Source organism: Crocuta crocuta, unplaced genomic scaffold (genome assembly GCF_008692635.1).
Source record: "Crocuta crocuta isolate KB4526 unplaced genomic scaffold, BGI_CrCroc_1.0 scaffold260, whole genome shotgun sequence".
NCBI lineage: Eukaryota > Metazoa > Chordata > Mammalia > Carnivora > Hyaenidae > Crocuta > Crocuta crocuta.
This window is the reverse complement of record NW_027527525.1, coordinates 1,226,237-1,242,556: the sequence shown is the minus strand read 5'-3', so window position 1 is coordinate 1,242,556 and position 16,320 is coordinate 1,226,237. Positions and strand designations below refer to the sequence as shown.

The 16,320-nt window shown below is 56.4% G+C and overlaps 1 protein-coding gene across 10 annotated transcripts in view; it reads left to right on the top strand.

The window, feature by feature from the left end:
* LOC144231576 (uncharacterized) overlaps positions 1 to 16,320 on the top strand; it is a 150,874-nt gene that overhangs the window by 49,380 nt on the left and 85,174 nt on the right. For 7 of the 10 annotated variants that reach the window (XR_013335096.1, XR_013335100.1, XR_013335098.1 and 4 more), the window contains exon 2: positions 13,909 to 14,968. Coding sequence is in view for 1 of the 10 variants with exons in the window: in XM_077764069.1 (XP_077620195.1) it covers positions 15,203 to 15,522 (320 nt within the window). In the remaining 9 variants the exon portion in view is untranslated. The other 3 variants (XR_013335109.1, XR_013335102.1, XM_077764069.1) reach the window with 3 other exon arrangements.

The window sequence follows — 16,320 nt, the reverse complement described above, 5'->3', positions numbered from 1 at the left end:
AGCCCGTAAGCCCTCCCTAGCCTCCATGGGGAGGGGCCAGGCAAAGAAGGATTCCTGAATTCCTGAGACAGTCACTCACACAGGGTCAGCCCCCTTCAGAGGGGAGAAGGTGGACAGGAGGAGGAGCCCATTCCTTCTCTGTGAGTGTAGACGCTTCCTTAGTAGATAGTGCCGATGGAAGTGAGAAGAAGTATCCTGTGAAGCTGGTACCCTCATTGGGCCTGCTCTGGCTGAAGCAAACCTCCTCTTCTGCCAGAGGAACCTTCTTCTCCCCCTTACCAGCTAGGGGATCTTGAGAAAGCAGCCTAGAATCCCTGGACCTCGGCGTCATCCTTATATGTAACGGGAACATGTCTTGGGTTGTGGCAAGGATTAAATGTGATACAGGCAGAGCCCTGGTGCGTGGTTGGTGCCCTGGAATGTTAGCCCTTTTTGTTGCCACATGTGCCCCTTTTCCTGTTAACCCTGTAACTGCCTTGTCATGTCTCCCCTTCCCCCCGCCCACCTCTGCCTCCACCCAGTGACCGGAAAGGGTAGGAAGCCCATAGGTCGAAGCTGAATCCATTCCTGTCCTCTCAGACTGACCTCCCATCCCCGTGTAGGTGGGTCGCGTCACTGTGCCCTGTCTACCGCCTCCACAAGGAAGAAAAGACAGTAAGAGACAGCAGAAATGGGACATGCATAGAGGTGGTTACGCTGGTGGGGGGGGCTCGCTCGGCCAGGGCACACCAGGAGCTGTGTGTTGGAAATTGGCGCTCTGCAGCAGATGGCCCCCATCTATGTTTTAGCCTCGTGTTAGCGCCCACAACCTTCTGCTGATTGGGTGCCAGGAGGGCTCCCAGGGACCGCAGACCTCGGCAGACCTCAGGATGAGTGGGGATGGGGGGCAGCGACATGAAAACTTGTATAACGAAACAGACGTTAGTCAAAGAGGAACGAGAACCCTCCCATCCCCGCCCCGACACTGCCACACCACCTCTGTGTTGGGTCATGCAGATCATTGCGGGGGAAGAGTTTTGGGGAAGCGTTGACTTTGAGCCTCTGCCATATGCACAGCGCTTGTTTTGCAGTTTAAGAAATTTGGTGTCAGAGAGGTTACTTTGGTTCTGTGGCCCTTTCCCATCGCAGGGGAAGAACGTGCACTGCCCCTTGTCCCTGTGGCCTGGCTGGTGAGTTCACGGGGCTGGGGGCAGGGCCAGGTAGATTGGGGTGAGCAGCGCGCAGGCTGCTTCCTGCGGCGGGTGTGCATTTGGGCGGCTTGTTGCAGGAGCTGGCTGTGCGGGCCTCCTGGTGCCCAGGACCCCCGACCTTCATCTGTCCCTTGGCAGGAGTCCGCGAGAATCCGCTGCAGTGTCTGACTGCCCCTCAGTGCGGGCAGGATACCTGTCATGCAGAGAAAATGATTGGGATGCAGCTCTTTGGTGCTTTTGAACGTGTAGCCACGAGCTGTTCTGGTACCTGGAGAAGAATGTCCACAAGTTCTAGTGTGAGATGCTGATTCAAAAGCAAGCAAGCAAACAAAAAAACCCCGACCAAGCAAAACCTCTGTATTTTTTATGGATTGTATTTAAAATATACGCTCCTTGAAAAACAACCTCAACCACTACAGGATTTCAAAAGTAGCAGGTGACCTTTTCCTGTAATGCCGTCACTGCCCTTTGGCAGAGACCATTAATGGAAGGAGTCAGAAAACACGGGTTTGGAACCCTCGCTTGACCGTTTCCATTTCCAAAGGTCCCACGTGAGGGAAAGGACCTGCCACCCCTGTCTGCCATCGTGGGAATCTGGGGAGAGACTTGATGAAATTATGTCCAGGGCTGTCACCGGTCCTGTGTGGGCTCAGTTACATTTCTTGTCCCCATTCCCGCCCCTTTGCTCCTGAAATTCTAGGAACCCAGACCCGGGAGCGCGGAGTGTCCAGAACAGTCCTGTGCGGTGTCTGATCTGCTCCCGGCTGCACGGCTGAGCGGCTGTCCCGGCCGCACGGCTGAGCGGCTGTCCCGGCCGCAGTCTGCTCTCTCTGCTCGCCCGTGTTGGCCAGCTCGGCTTCCCTGCCCGGGTTAGTCAAGGACAGGGAGCAGCAGACCTCCAGCCGGCAGTGCCTGTGGCATCTGGAGACCTGGGTCTGCCTCTGGCCTCGGGTGTGTCCCCCCAGGGAAAGGCAGGCAAGTTCAGGCTGAATACACATACACGCTCCTCCTTGCAGACTCTCGAAATGCCCGTGACACATACCTTGTTTCCCTTTTATTCATTCACCTGCACCGCCTGAGTGTATGTGGCAGTGAACTAACTGAAGGACGGCACTTTCTCATCCTTAACTCATTTGGAAAACGGATAGGAAGGAGACCCCTTTTAATTTCTGGAAGCGTAGGGAATATGTTTATCATTCCGGAGCATTGTTGGCTGCTGGGAAATGCCGGTGGTTAATGTTCATGTATTGAGCTGCCGGTGGCGGGGGGAGGTAGTAATATTGGCTGATATTTATTGAGTCTTTCTGTGTGTGAGGGGCCCGCCATGCATTTTGCATGGATTATCTCATTTTATCCTCCCGGCCGGCCCTGTGAAGTAAGGGCAGTTGTTAATTTCAGAGGAGGAAGGCAGACCTTCAAAATGCTCACTAAGCCTCCTGGGGTGCTCAATGAATAATGGAGGCAGAATGCAGAATCCAGAAACCCTGTTTCCCTTCCAGAATCTTGGAGCCTGTCTCTGCTCCACTCCCTCGAGGAATCCGGTGATTCAGCATCGTCGTCCACTTTTCTTTTGGAATCTTTCTGCCATCTCTTCCTTGAAACAGTCTCCATCGTTCTGGCTGAGTACTGTAAGCAGCACAGGAAATGAATATCCGGTGTGAATGTTAATCGAGCATCTGCAGCGGTGGGTTCTGGGAGGTACAGAATTTAAGGATGGTACGTACGGTTGCTGTCCTTGGGCCAGGGCTACATGGAAATGATAGTTCAGTGTGGGGCCGGGGATATGGAGAAAATAAGGCCTGCATGCTTTCAGAGCACCCCAGTTCTGAATATTGGGTGGCTGGGCGGAGTGGATGGGCCAGAGCTTGGAACTTAAGATCCATATCATGTCCGTCACTACACCGTGGGAACACTGGGGGAAGGGCAACAGCGGATTCAGCTGTGAGTCACAGAGAGATGACGAGAGAACAGGGAAGGCTGCACAAGAGGAGGGAAAGGGCTTTGCAGGATGAGTAGAAGTTCGCCGAGAGGGCTGACCGGTTAGAGGCACAGCAGTAGCAGAGACCAGAAGAGGGTCAGTGAGTGACATGCCCAGTGTGGCCAGAGTGCAGAGGTGGTTAGAGCTGAGGCTGAAAGTTTAAGAGCGTGGACCGTGGGGCTTTAGTCGCGGTTCATCTTATTACCCCTGTGTCATTGGTGTCGTGGTTTTGTCCCCTGTATGATGGGACAGGCTGGGACGCTGAGTGCATGCTGCCCCAACCTGAGCCCTGTAACGTTAGCTGTGGACATCACCTCTGGCCTGATGGTGAGGCCATGACTAATCCTGCAGGTCTGAGACAGGGAAGGGATGTGATTACATGTGTCGGGTGACCCTGTCCCTTCCGAAAGGAAGGTCTCCTGCTGGCATATGCCCGGCGCTGCGGGCTCTCACTGTGCGTGTCTCTCTGGACGTGACCCTCTGGGTGCCTGCGTGCGTACAAGAGAGGGGCCAGGAACGCGGAGCTGTGTCGAGCGTGCGGAGTGCCCTGTGGGCCTGGTGAACAGAGAGCTCTGGGCTCCAGTCATGGTCACATCTTTCCGTCAGCTCGCCATGTGACTGTGGAGAGTCCCACGTGGTCCCCTCCTCCGCCCCCTGAATCTGGTTTTCCTCCACTGTTAGCACTGGTGGCAGCCAGGGGCCACAAGGCTGCGTGCTCCCTGGGCTCACGAGGCTGCGAGCTCCCTGGGGCCCACCGAGGCTGCGTGCTCCCTGGGGCCCACGAGGCTGCGTGCTCCCTGGGGCCCACGAGGCTGCGTGCTCCCTGGGGGCCACCGAGGCTGCGTGCTCCCTGGGGGCCACCGAGGCTGCGTGCTCCCTGGGGGCCACGAGGCTGCGTGCTCCCAGGGGCCCACGAGGCTGCGTGCTCCCTGGGGGCCACCGAGGCTGTGTGCTCCCTGGGGGCCACCGAGGCTGCGTGCTCCCTGGGGCCCATGAGCCTGCGTGCTCCCTGGGGCCCACCGAGACTGCAGGAGCACAGGAGGCATGGCCAAGGGGGCAAGTACTGAGGGCTTAGTACTCTGGTCCTTTTCTTTTCTCCTTTTCCGTTTCCTTCCTCTCCTCTAAAGCACCTTACATTTTCAAAGTTTAGAGAGCACATATTCCTTTTCTCTAGGTTCTAGGTTCCGCTCGGTCTAGATCGGGGTCCCCAGGTAAGCCCCCTGGTGGGCCCTGGCTGCCCATCTGCAGGATACAACACAGGACAACCTCCAAGGGGTGGGTGAGGACAGCCCAAGCCCCTGGGTGTCAGGAGCCCTGTAGGGACACAGAGGGCATTGGTGATGGTCTCTGGCTCAGGGCAGGTCATGGTCTCTGGCTCACGGCACTCACGTCAGGCTGCGTGCTCACTCCTAGGACGGGGCTTCTCCACCCCTGCGTCAGCCCCCAGCCCCCATCCCCCGGGGACCTGTGGAGCACACCCCAGCCTAGGCCTGCCGACCGGCGTTGCCGTGGTGGACTGTGGGTATCTGTACTGGAGGAGGCCCCCCGGGTGAGTGTTAGAGACACGGGCGTGGGGCCCCCTGGGCCAGAGAAGCCAGTTGTGCTCCTGTTGCCCTGAAGGAGCTTGGCAGACATGAATAATTCACACACACACACACACACACACACACACACACACACACACACACACACTGTTGTTTAGGGTGTGTGTGTGTGTGTGTGTGTGTGTGTGTGTGTGACATCACCATGAATGCCGGAATGCCACCCAGTTCCCACGGAGCTCTGGACACTTGAGTTCCCTGTCAGGCTTCTTTTCTGAACTACTGTTCTGACATGTTTTTGGTGAATTTTAATTTCTGCTGCTTATTTATTGCACTTGTTTGCTCTTCTCCCCTCCCTCCTGTCTCCTGTCTTCCCCTAGGTAGCCTTTGCGTTGCCCGTATACTCTGTGTGGCTCCTGACCCCCAAATGCTGGTGAGATGGGAATAGTGGAGTTCACCTTCGGGGGGGAGGGTGCTGGCGACAGCAAAGTGCGAGCCGCTAGGCTTCCGCACGGCGGTCCCGGGCAGAGTGACGCGGCTCCCTCCCTGCCTGGTGCACTCGGGGGGCAGCCTGGCGGCATGGACTTCATGTGCCCTGTGTTTACCTGTTGGTTTTCTGTTCCGTGGTCTCTTCTTCCCGCCCCACCCCCTCTGCTTTGAGTTTTGCCCACAGCTCCAGGGACAAGGTAGATGGCCCGAGTTTACTTAGTGACATGTGCCTGTGTGGCTTGAAGTAAGACCGGTTTCTGTAAAGTCAGAAGTGCATTCCAGAGTCAGAGCGTGACCTCCCCGGAAGCCCAGCTAATCCAGGTTTTAAAGAGCTTTTGGAACAAAGGTGGTGATTATGGGATGTGGGAGCTGTGGGGTGTGGGAAAGGGCAGGTACAGCACGGTCGCCAGGTGGGGAGCTCTGTGTTGAGGAATGGAGCTTATGGCCCCAGAATGTGACCCAGGTGCTCAAGGGAGGAGGACTTGGTGCAGTGCTGGACCCCGCGGGAGCGTGCGGCTGACGGTCCTGGACTCCACTCCACCCCCTGGGAGTGGTGTGACATTGGGCAAGGGGCCTGCTCGCCATTTCTCCCCATTTCTGTAATTTTGGGACCCGACTCCTGACCCTTGGGTTGTGATCATTAATGAGGATTAAGTGGGGAAATAAAAGGGATCTCTTTTGTGCTGGGCAATTAGTAAATGCCGCTTTCATCCCTTGCCCCAACCCTGAGCATCCTTGCCCTTCTTCTCAATTTGCATACCTCTCGGCCCATGTGATCCGTCCGTGGAAACGGCCGCAGTCCTGCGTGGAGCTCCCTGACGGTCCAGGGCACGCGGACATCAGCTTGTTGGTGTAGTCCAATGTGGCTTCTCATTGACACATTTTCTTAAATGAGATGTGAAGCTTTTTGCAGACAGGGCCCCATGGGAGGTCTTGGGTTTCCTTCAGAGTTCCTTTCTGGGAGAACATCCACGCTCTGGGGCTTTTCTTCCTCTGAGTCTTGGAGGGAAGGTCCTGCTGTTCTGTGAGCTGCCTCCTCCAGTCATCCTTCTGTGGCTCGTGGCTCGGGTCCAGGGCACTTTGCCCCCTTTGTTCATGGGCATCTGATGACCTTTCCCTGAGGGATTCTGTGGGCAAAGGCAAACAAAAGGAAAGGGGGGGGGGAACCATTCCCAGGCCTGAAGTTTTGTTATTTGTAGAAGGAGAGCATTCATGACTTTTCTCAGCTCATTGCAGTATCGGAATCACCTTCAAGCTGTAGAGGAGTTGGCTGTGCGCCGAGTACACGGAAGGCTTTCTTTTATTGAGGACCTACTACGTGAGAGGGCGTCACACAGGCCAACTGTGATTTCCCTCAGCTCTGCGAGGCAGGGCGCATTTGGCGGACACGGATGTGGGTTCAGGAAGTGGAACTCCTAGTAGGCGTTGGGTCTGTTTGTCTACGGAGCTCTGGTCACCGCTTGGCGAAGCATCCGCTCCCCTGCCGTCTGTCTGCTTGCCTCTGTCTCTCTGTCTCTCGCTTAAAATTGCTGTTGCCCTTCCTCTCTAGCCTGGTCTACGAATGACACAGAAGGTTATTGTGAGGGAACCCAGGGACCTGTCACAGGGACAGTCGTCTCCCTGGATCTGACAGGGACCTCCGTCCTCGTGGGCCTGTAGGACCTACATGCTCCCTGGCCCTGCTCACACGGGTTTCCCTCCCACTTGTGGGTGGGGAGGGGCAGTCAGGGCTCACGTGGCTTTGGGGACACTACCTCCCCATTCCCGTCATGGTGGCCCTGAGCCAGATGGGGAAGACGTCACACCTCCAGGCCACGGACAGACGCTCTACCCCTCTGATGAGGATCCACCTGGCGAGGCGTGTCCTGGGCAATGTGGGGCACCTCCTACTGGAGAAATAGCGAGAACTGGGATTTACTGACAGGCTTGGGCCTTTCTGTTCAGAGTCTGGTTGTGGATGTTGTCAATGCCTGGGGAGCCTTTGTGCGTTGACCCTTCCAGCAACTAGCTCTTGCTTCCCCATCTCTGTCTTCTGGAACCTTCTTAACCTGTCACCCTGCCCCCAGTCTTTCCTACATAACCCTTCTGTGGCAGGACAGCCTATGGTTAAACAAAAAGGCTCTGGAGGCAGAAGCGTGGGGCTCAAATCTCAGCCCCCTCTTTGCCTACCCGTTCTCATTTGGACATGGGTTTCACACGGCACAGCATTGTTGAGGTGACAAGACTTCATACAGCCAGTGCCCTTGGACAAGCCTTGGACGAGGTTGCTTCTGCTCTGAGATGCAGGAGCCTCTCACATTCAGTATGTCCCAGCCTCTCTTTCTCTGCCCTGGCTCCTGCCACCCCACTGTCACCCCTGGACATCACCCAGCATGTTCACTTACGGACGCGTACTGTCTCCACTTCTCTGGGGATAGCCTGGCAGCTCCCTGCAGGCAGGGTCCTATCTTTCTTGATTGATGTGATTTCCAGCATTATTCCAACCAACACTTATTTTTTTTAATGTTTTTATTTTTTGAGAGAGAGAGAGAGACCGAGCACAAGTTGGGGAGGGGCAGAGAGAGAGAGGGAGACACAGAATCTGAAGCAGGCTCCAGGCTCGGTCAGCACAGAGCCCATGTGGGGCTAGAACTCATGAACTGCAAGATCATGACCTGAGCCGAAGTCGACATGTAACTGGCCGAGCCGCCCGGGCATTCTTCCAGCCAGCACTTAGGAAGCTCATGTCGAGTTCCCAAGCACCGTACAGGGCTTCTGGAGCCTGGCCCAACCTGAATGCTAGCATTTTTAAAGACTGGCTCTAATCAGCGTCCTTGGAGCTGTGAGCAGGGCTCCGTTACAAGTGCAGGTGATTGTACGTGGCCGTGGGAGGGCTCATTCTGGGTGGGCTCCCTTGCCCCTCCTGTGTAAGCCCGGGGTGTCTGGCCCGGGATCGTCAGACTCACTAACACTAGTGAACGGGCCTGGGTTCACTCTGCACCTCTCCAGCCTGACTGGTGAGAAGAGCAGCCATATCCTGTTGCATCCAGGATGCGCCATGTGAGTTGTGAACCCACTGGGGGCAGCTGTGTGTGAGGTCCTTATATACAGTCTCTCATCCACGTAGGAACCCCAGAGGACATACATTTCGATTCCTTAGAGAAACACTTAAATTTTTTTTTGATGTTTATTTTTGAGAGAGACAGAGAGAGAGAGAGACAGAATGCAAGCCAGGGAGGGGCAGAGAGAGAGAGAGAATCTGAAGCAGGCTCTAGGCTCTGAGCTGTCAGCAGAGTCTGACATGGGGCTCAAACCGACGAACCGCGAGATCAAGACCTGAGCCGAAGTCTGACACTCAGCCGACTGAGCCCCCAGGTGCCCCGACAAAGAAACACTGTTACAGAACGTATGAGGTGTGCCCACGGCTAGTGGCTGACCACAGCATTGCGATTCATCCCCGGTTTGTTTTGCCTGCAAAGCCCAATCTTGGCCCCCATCCTCTGACTGGAGAATCGGGGGTGTGCCGGGGGAGCGGGTGCTGGGAGGCTGGGGGATTCCGGAGCAGCTGACCGGTGTCTTCCCAGCACACGTGGAGGAGAAACTGAAATGGAGCGAAAATCGAGTCTGTCAGCGGGACGGCTGCTGCCACTTGCTCCGGGAGCACGTCTCCTTGGTTTCTCTTTGCAGGATGGACAGGCCCGGCTCTCGGGTATCACGGATGGAAGCTGAGCACGGCCCGAGGAATTGCTGCGTCCCCCTTCATCAGGGAAAGAGACAGTGGACCCCTCTTCTGTGGCATCTGTGTTGAGGAAAGAGGCAGCGGGCACGCCCAGAGTTGGGGCACTTTCCAGACTGCACCGTCACGGCCGAGAACGGCTGTTATCGGCTTTGGCCAGAGCCGTGCCCGCGGCTGGCCTTCAGAGGCGCCCGAGGCAGCATCTGCTGAGTCGTGTACCACAGGACTGCTCACTGTTGCAAGAGAAGACAGAGAGGACAGAGAGCGAGCGAGAGCGAGTGAGCGCGCACACCCTCAGAGTCCAGGGGACCCGGCTGTGGAAGGGAGACAGCAGGCAGCCAGGCACACCACCGACACGCGTCCCCCCATCTCCCACCACGGTTCCCTCACATGCGGTGTCGGGGACCACTTGACCCGACTTCTATGCAGCCTGTGCCCTGTACCCCTGCTCACCATTCTGAGCCAACCCGGGACACCCGGAATCTTCCAGCTACCAGAACATCCCTGTGTGGGTCTGTATTTAAGGGGTGCTGGTGTACAAAGGTGCTTTCTCTCTTTCTCTCTCTGTCTCTGTGATGGGGAGGAAATAGAGGCAGCCTATGTCTTGTTTTTCTTCAAAATGCCTACTGCAGGGGTCAGCTGGTGGAACTGGGGGAGTCAAGAGGGAAATGACATAGTTGGGGCTGAAGGAAATGACATATTAGGGCCTGACGGCACCCGGAGGCAGTGGAGGAGGAGAGTTGGGCCGAGGGGCCGGGGCGGGAGCGGTGCTCTCTCATGGGGCGCTTGCAAGCCGAACTCTGAACGCCGAGTCACCAGGTCAGGACATGTCTCTTTGCCACGCGCTCCCCTAGGTGCCCTCGGGGGCAGGGCCCGCTGCATCCGGAGGGGCAGGAGGGCTGGTGGGTGCCGGGGCCCGGGCCTGCGGTGTGCCAGTTGCACACTTTCTCAGGAGACGTGAGGAGGATGTTAAGCAGGCTGTGACAGGCGTTCGATGATGCGTCTCTCTCAGCACCCGGGCCGCCTGGCCACGTGTGTGTGCGGCCCGCACCCCGGTGAACAGGATGTCACCCGTGTTTCTGGAGCCAGTCCTGATGCCTTCTGGTCACTAACTGTCCCTTCCCCCTCACTCAGGACCCCCTCACTCAGAATCACCTAGTCCTGACTTCTCACAGCATGGATTAGTTTAACCTGCTTATGTGTTTAATATAAATAACACCGTCAGGCTCTCCCTGGAGTGTGGCTTTTTTCACTCAGGCTTATGTTTGTGGCTTGTTCTCATTGCTGTGTAACAATGTAACAGTGTAACATTCCTGTCTGTGTGTGTGTGTGTGTTTGTGTGTGTGTAATTCTTTTTTCATGTTTACTTTTGAGAGAGAGACAGAGTGAGAGCAGGGGAGGGGCAGAGAGGGAGGGAGACACAGAATCCGAAGCAGCTCCGGGCTCTGAGCTGTCAGCAGAGGGCCCAATGTGGGGCTCGAACCCACAACCTGTGAGATCATGAGCTGAAGTCAGACGCTTAACCTACCGAGCCACCCAGGCGCCCCTGCATGTGTCCCTTCTACTGTTGACGGACACTTGTGCAGTGTGAGGTTTGGGGTTGTTATGAATAGTGCTGCCAGCAGCATCCAAAGGCGTATCTTTCTTTCTCTTTCTCTTTCTTTTCTTTTCTTTTCTTTTTTTTTTAAAGTTTACTTAGAGAGAAAGAGAGTGAAAGCAGGGGAAGGAAGAGAGAGAAGGAGAGAGAGAATCTCAAGGAGGCTCCGTGCCATCAGTGCAGAGCTATGAGGGGCTCAGTCTCACGAACCACGAGATCATGACCTGAGCTGAATCCAAGAGATGGATGCTTGATGGCCGGAGCCACCCAGGCGCCCCCAAGACATTTCTGTGAGTTTACACGCGGGTGCAGAGCTGCTGGGCCACAGGACATACATCCGTTCAGTTTCCGTGGATACTTCCAAACCAGTGTCCCAGATCATCTGTCCAGCGCCGCGTGAGAAGCCAGCGTGTTGACCGACTCTTATCTTTTGGCCCGTTGGTTACAGCAGAAGCAAACGCCTTGAACGGAATTACGTAGCGGAGGAAATGAAAATGCTCCCCAAACAGGGAGACGTTACTGTTGGGTGATGTGACAGGGTCCGCTGTGCTGGGCTCCGAGTTCTTGCGGGTGAAGCCCGTGGCGGGGCGGGGCTGCCCCTCCTCCGGGAGGGTCCGCAGCTTGGCTGCAGTGAAACCCAGCAGACCATGTGATAATGCTTCCCCAGGTGACAGAGCTTTAATGTGCTTGTCCCCAACGAAACGCACTTGGCTCCAGCCTTGCCCGTGGGCCTCTGTAAATATTTAACAGACTGTGTCCCTCGCCCTCTACCCTGCCATTGACTGGGGCTGATACCGCAAGTCACTGCCCCTCCCGCTGGAAGCAGCCTCTCTCAGCCCCCAGGACCCCGGCCCTGTCATTCTGGTGCCCCACCGCTGCTGGCTGCTCCTCGGGCCGGCAGCTCTCGGCGGTACCTGTGGGAGCTGAGGAGCGGAGGTGAGGAGACCCAGGACAGGCTGCATTCCACTCACGGGAGGCCTCATTCATTTGCAAAACAAAATAATGACTAATTGAGCACTTAATATGTACCCAGCAACATGCCAAGTGCTTTATGGTGATTCTTTCTTTCCCTTTCTTTTTTTCTTCCTCCGTTCCTTCCTTCCTTCCTTCCTTCCTTCCTTCCTTCCTTCCCTCCCTCCCTCCCCCCTCCCTCTCTCTCTCTCTCTTCTCTCCTTCCTTCCTTCCTTCCTTCTTTCTCTTTCTTTCTTTCTTTCTTTCTTTCTTTCTTTCTTTCTTTCTTTCTTTCTTTCTTTCTTTCTTTCCTTCCTTCCTTCCTTCCTTCCTTCCTTCCTTCCTTCCTTCCTCCCTCCCTTCCTTCCTTCATTTATTTTGAGAGAGAGAGAGAGAGAAAACAAGTGGGGGGGGGGCACAGAGGATCCGAGGGGGCCTCTGTGCAGACAGCAGAGAGGTGTGATTTGCCCCCGTTTTACAGGTGAGGAAACTAAGGCTGAAAACCATTTTCCCCAAGTAACATAGCTAGTAAATTTATTAGTTTAACTTTAAATGTCTTAACCACTATCCTGAATTTCTCTTAGGGGCTCATATTTAGTTACTCAAAATCCCTTTAGAACCTGTCTTTCTCTTGAGTGTAAATACTGTGTCAGGGAAACACTTTGTCAGGTGGGTTTGAATGGGACAAGAGGAGCTCACCCTGTGACCCCTGGTCACCGAAGAATGCTTAAAACAGAGGACAGAGCCCCGATGGCACGGTTGCTGTGAATCATAGTCCCCCAAAAGATGTCTGTGCCCTGGTCCCAAGGACTTGTGAGGATGTTTCCTTACACGTGAAGACAGACTTGTAGATAGGCCTGAAGTTCTGGACTGTGAGCTGGACGATGATCTCGGGTCATCTGGATGGGCCCTGTATCATCACAGGGGTCCTTGAGAGTGGAATGAGGAGGCTGACGGGTTGGAGAAGGGGGTATACAGGTGGGTCCAGGGTCCGAGAGATGCTGTGGTGCTGTAGTGAAGATGGAGGAAGGGAGCCCTCAGCCGAGGCATCCGAGAGCCGCCTCTGGAAGCTAGAAAACGCCAAGGAAAACGATTTTTCTAGAGCGTCCACCAGAAAAAACCCTGCTAACACCTTGATTTTAGCTTGGTGACCCCGTGTTAGACCTCTGACCTCCAGAACCCTAAGATCATGAATTTGTGTTGTTTTATGCAACCACATATTTGAAAATTTGTTACTGCAGGAAGAGAGCGGTTGCTGTTAGTGACCATGGCTGTCATGGTCAAGGTCATGGGCTTCAGAGCCGGACTGTCTGCTTTCAAAGCCTTGTTGTATGGTTTTTCTAGCTGTGTGACCTTGGGCAGGTTGTTTGACCTGTCTGGGCCTCACGTTTCTCACCTCTCAAACTGGACGAGAAGAGTCTCTAACAGATAAAGTTGTGATCAGGACTAAACGCAGATTCTGTGCATGTGAGATGCCTGGTAGTAAGTTTGAGGTCCAGTCGCTCCAGGTAGGCGTCCTCAGAGGTAACACAGGGCAGCAGATCAGGGCCCACACTCGGGAGAAGGCTGGCCTCTGATTCAGGCTCTGCTCGTACCGGTTGGGACACAGGTCCTTGCGTGTGCCTCCGTTTCCTTATCTGGAACAGAGAGGCGGGAGTCCCAGAGTCCCAGATTGGCTGGGGGGCCAGAACTTCTAGCCGGGCGAGGGGTAGGCACTCCTCTGCAGGGCAGTGGCTGGGTGGCAGCCACCATCCAGCCCGCAGCCCTCTGCATCCTGGGGCCATGCGTTCTTCAGTTGCCTTTAGAATAACTTCAGGCCACTGTGCTGGGGAGGCAGGAGTATCTCCAGGAGCTAGAGCAGGCCTGGGTACCTAGCGGGCGGTCAGTAGTGGCTGCATATGTGAATAACCAAAGGGACAGGCCTCAGGCCCTGCCCCGAAGAAGCTTGCAGTGCAGGCAAGGCCTGGAGCGGTGCCAGAATGTTGCGGTTGTCTTGAAAAAGAAACCAAACAAAGAGCTCCTTCCTACCAGCTGAGCCCACACCGCCTCCGCTCCCGGCCAGGACCTCGCAGCCGTGCAGGGGACTCAGGGCTGTGCCTGGCTGGCCCCACGCTCAACGCTCTAAACTAGCCGCCGACTCCTTCTTGTTTGTTTTCTCCTCATCTTTATAATGGATGCACCCTCTACCCTCTCAGAGTAGTTCTGGGGAGCCCGAAGTGGCAGAAAGTTCTGGATCTGTGAGGTCTTTGGTGCCTGTGTGAGGGGACACTTCCCTGAGGGCCCCGGGCATCCTGCCTCATGTCTGTCTGGGCATCAGAGCTGCAGGGCATTATTTTTGGCGAGCTCCCCTCTAAGTATATGAGGGTCAAACGCAAGGAAGAATGACATGACTACTGCCCTAGGTCCATGATCCTAACAAGATTGATTTTTCCTTTTCTCATCCGCAGGCCTGATCTTTGGTCCAGAAAGGAATTACAAAGATGCCCCTCGTGACGGCTGTGCCTGTCGGTCGTGTGGGCCTTCATTCGAGGATTTTCTGAGCCTCATGGATTTACAGTGACGTCCAGCTGCCTGGGGAATAATGACGGTGAAGCATTCTCTGGAATTACCTGCACCCAGCACCTGTCTGGATGCTAATGGCGGTTTTAAGGATGGCCGTGGCCGAGAGCCGGGTGGATCCCTACAGCCTGGATGCCCCTGGGGGACAGAGGACCACCGCTTCCTGTGACGGCCGAGAGCTCTGTCCTTATCTCCACATGAATGTTCGGTTGGGTCTCTGCCAGTCCCACCGGGGCCTCCCCGTGACACAGAAGGCCTCCTCCTCGTGCACACATGCTCCGCCTGTTCCGTCCGGTGTTCACCTGGGCTTTAGGTGACACTGGCCCGGCTGGCAAGAGAAGTCGCTGTGATGGAGCCGCTTCTCAAGGGGAGCTGGCGTTCAGTGGCTCCCTCCGCGTGTCTGCCTGGGTGCTGGGCGTGGAGGGCGACAGAGGGAGATAGCAAGGAGCGTCCCAGGAGCCACTGCTGTTCCCTGTGCAGATGTCGTCATGCCTGTGTCCTACCTCGCCTGATTTCCTGGTTCGTGTGCCTGTCTATGCCCGCCAGACCACAAGGGCCTCAAAGGCCGAGGCTTCTTCCTCGCGAAGTGTGTTTTGAAGACCTAGCACCTTGCCTGGCACAGAGTGTCTCTGGCTGCAGAAAGGGCACTCAGGGATGCAGACACCGAGGGTAAATAGGGACAGAAGGCACGGCTCGGTGCTTAGAGTGAGAAACACGCTGCTGAATGTTTGCCGACGCGCGTGCACCCAGGAGGCCTGGGTTTGCCTCTCTGAGCCGTCCCTGCTGTGTGGCCGGGGCCGAGGGGCTGCTGCGTGCCCTTCCCTTCTCCGCTAAGTGGAGGTGACGTGTGCCACCGTCTTTCGCCTGGGTCGTGTTGAGGATCACACAGCAGAGGCTCGCGATGACCCCCAGCACGGTGCCCGGCACACGGCAAAGGCTCAGCACATGGTAGGGTCACTGCTGGTGCGGGGAGGGCTCCTGCGGAGGCTGGACCATTGTTTGGGCCTTGACCCAGAGCCGGGTGGGCCGTGCTGGACTTCACACTGGGTTCGGCAGGTTGGCGCGGACAGTTGATGGAAGGTCACGGTTGCCGGAGCCCATGGGAAGGCCCAGCGGTGAGGCGGTAGCAGGCCAGGGAGGGGAGCCTAGTGTCTGGGTGCAGGGGCGAGCGCCAGGCTGGTCATGGCAGCGAAGGCCTGTGGCGGTTCCGCAGTTGACAAGCCGACTCTCTGTGACATTGGTTACGCTGAGGGACGTGGCCTTAGCATCGGGCTGCCCACAGGAGGACGGCGGCTCAAACAGCCAGTGCCCCGAGTGCAGGCCACCTGGGCCACCTGGCACTTGGGTGGCAGGACCGCACTGGGCGGAGCCCGGGCTCGGTGTCGATGGAGCCCCCGGGTCTGCTCCTGCCCGGTGGCCCTTGTCAGCCTGACGTTCCCTGACCTCCTCCTGGAAGTCGTGGCCTCTGATTATTCCACACTGTTCTCAGCCAGCGCTCCGAGGTGTGTTGTAAGCTGCTGTTCACTCGTGCAGGCCCTTCTCCTGCCCCGGAAAGCAGTCTGTGAGGTCAGGAAACAGGCTTGCCCCACACAGCTGGCCTCTTCTTTCTTGTGTCTCGCTTGCTCACAGCAGAGTGACTCTTAGTGCTTTTATTTCGGTTTTCCTGGAGAGGACAGACAGAGGAAGGGAAGCGTTCTCTTTCTGAGCATCTGTCTAACTCAGTCAGCCAGCAGCCCCACTAGGTGGGCAGTGGTGTGCCCATTGTACAGCTGAGAGTGGTGGGGTTTCGTGGGTAACTCACCTGAGGTTCTTTCTCCAAGGGGATACTGAGCAGGAAGCCAGGAGCTGCCTGCTGTTCTACACCGAATCGGGCCAATTCAGCGGAAGGGTAGAGTCTCTTTATTCCCTCGGGGTCTTTAGAAAGGTGTGTGTGTGTGTGTGTGTGTGTGTGTGTGTGTGTGTGTGTGTAGCACTGCCCACTGCAGAATGCTCTTGGGCTCCTCAGAACTGGGTGCCCTCTTTGTCCTCAGGTAGAGATAGACTTTCTCAGACCCCCTCCTGTGTGGTCGGGTTTGCGGCCAGCCCGAGGGGGCCTGTGCCCTTGGGTGAGCGGGCATTTGCAGCCCCGTGTGATGGGTGTCGTGCCGGGAGTACCAGGGCCTAGCAGGGCAGGGGGAGGAGTCGTGCAGGGAGGGGGCTGGAGAGCGGGGAGGGCAGGGAGGCTGGGCTGGGCGTGCACAGCTGCCCTGGGGCGGCCGGGCCTCAGCTGGAAGAGTGAGTTGGGAGGACCGAGGCACAGC